The sequence below is a fragment of the Cyprinodon variegatus genome, unplaced genomic scaffold, assembly GCF_000732505.1.
Source record: "Cyprinodon variegatus isolate N-32 unplaced genomic scaffold, C_variegatus-1.0 Scaffold250, whole genome shotgun sequence".
Lineage (NCBI taxonomy): Eukaryota > Metazoa > Chordata > Actinopteri > Cyprinodontiformes > Cyprinodontidae > Cyprinodon > Cyprinodon variegatus.
Genome location: NW_015150703.1, coordinates 144,789 through 147,023, shown reverse-complemented (window position 1 = coordinate 147,023; position 2,235 = coordinate 144,789). Strand labels below are relative to the sequence as shown.

Genomic DNA, 2,235 nt, shown 5'->3' with positions numbered 1-2,235 from the left:
CAGTTCTGTGATGTTCTGAGGGACAGAGTTCCTCTCCTGAGCTGCTGAGATGTTTGTAATAGTTGTGAGTTTTAATGAAGCTGTTCTTGTTTCATTATAATAAGCTGATTATTGCTGTTCTTCTTACCCTCGCAGAGCGTCCTTGTTGTTAATGAAGGGGAAGTGAGCAGGTTCACAGATCCAACCTGCTGACTGGCAGGCTTCAACACAAGACTGGCCCTCCTGAGACACCAGCAGTCGTAGGGAGCTGAGCGGCGGCCAGGCCGTGGGAGCCGTGGCGTTGGAAGCCCAGCCAAGCGCCGTGGAGTTGGGCAGGGGCACAAACAGAGGTCCGATTACCCGGCTGCCACTAGCTGATCCCAGTCTGGAGAAATTGGCTGGGATGAAGGGAGGCTGCGGCACACAGAAGTCCTGGAAAACAGAATCAAATGAGTCTGTGTTGGTTTGGCTGTGAAACTTCAAACGCCAGAAAAAAAGACCTTAAAGTGATTTACTGCTGCTAATAAAACGAGCTTATTCCACTGCTGAGCCGGAAAAATGGTTTTAGTTCTCAGTGATACTGGCCTCTGTTTTATCATTCAGGAGATGCTACTCAGTTATGTTCATATCAAGGACCTAAACAGGCTGAATCGTTTGCTTTAGCTGCTGTTTGGTTTTAGTTCTGTTTCAGTTTTATCTACGAGTTTTCATGACTTTTATTTCCTTTTTGTGTTTTTCTACTTATTTTAGATTGTATTTGAGCGTTTAGGTATTTCTTGTTTGCCCTCTCCTTCTCCTAGCTCCCTTCTAGTCTCCTCTGTCCACACCTGCTCCCAATCTGCTGATCAGCCTGCTCTTTGTTTCTGTCTCCCATATATACACCTCCTGCTCAGTCACTGTTGCTGGTTTGTCATCATTTCTTTGCCTTTGTTGGGAGGATTCCTGGTTTTCAGTGATTTTTTGGATTTTTGCTTCTGTTGCCAACTTTTAAATGAACTCTGTGAGAAACCACCTTCAGTTTCAGTCTCTGGGTCCTTTCTCTCCAACCTCCACCCAACCTGACGCTGTTTCCCATTTCATGAACTTAAATACATTCTATATTATTATTGCACTGAATAAGTTTAGGGAGGGAAAAGCATGAACACAAACTGCTCAACACAACCATCAGTTTCCACTTTAAAAACGAAAGTGAAAAGAGGGTTAAATGTTACACATTTGATTTATTTGAAAAACAGATTAATATTTATTTAATTTCATCAAAGAGTAGTGATGTTTTCAAGGTAACCGAATTAAATGGATTTCATTTGATGTCTGTAAGAAAGATCTGTTTATAAAATACTTTATAAAAGATTTTACACCTTTTACACTCTGCTGTTTTCTCAATAAAATCACAAACATTATATTTTTGGTAGATTTGATGTAATGACAAACAGAAAGCAGAGCATAAACATTAAGCAGAAGGAATTTTAGCATAAAATTCAGAAAAATATGGCATGTTTTTATAAGATGACCATGGAGGATGCTGCCAATAACGTGACCCCCCCCCCCAACTTTTCCTCCTTGGAGGGAAAAAAAAAAACAAAGCTTGCGTAGATAGAAAACTACCTGCAGATGTTAAAGTGGTTCTTCATGTCTTTAAAACACCAATAAAAACGTTTTTAACCTCAGCATATGGGTCTACCGACTGATAAAGAAGAGAGGACGACATCGTTTTATCGCTTCCTGATGCAGCGCTCTCCTTCTCAGTGGTTTATGCAAACTATTTAAACTATTTAAAATGTGATAAGCCTTCAGTGCTTTTCCAGAAAACTAAGATTCACCATTAAACAAGTCATGATAGGCGGGGATGTCTGATGGATGGACAAGCTTTCAGGCCACAATAGGAATCCTGCACTGCACACTGCAAAAATGATCTGGAAATAAGTAAAAATGTCTTAAATTAAGTGTATTTACCCTTAATTTGAGCAGCGAAATAAGATTATTTGCCAATGGAATGAGCATCATCTTAAAATAAGATAATAAGATAATGTGCATTTGGAATAAAACAATTTCTTATTTAAAATGTAAATTTTCTTGTTCCATTGGCAAAGTGTCTCACTTGTCTCCACAATTCAAGAAAAAATGCACTTCAAGATCACTTATTTAGATTTAAATTTTTGCAGAAGACATTTTGCACTACAGTCTGTAGTGCATCTAAATGTTTAATATATATAGACTATAGAACCATTTCCACTCCCCTCTGAAACCGATCCGTGC

At 39.1% G+C, this 2,235-nt stretch overlaps 1 protein-coding gene across 1 annotated transcript in view; it reads right to left on the bottom strand.

Moving 5' to 3' along the window:
• LOC107089388 (alpha-1,6-mannosylglycoprotein 6-beta-N-acetylglucosaminyltransferase B-like) overlaps positions 1-2,235 on the bottom strand; it is a 132,436-nt gene that overhangs the window by 5,191 nt on the left and 125,010 nt on the right. The window contains exon 14 of the mRNA XM_015382144.1: positions 128-411. Coding sequence (XP_015237630.1) covers positions 128-411 — 284 coding nt within the window. The remainder of the gene's footprint in view (positions 1-127; positions 412-2,235) is intronic.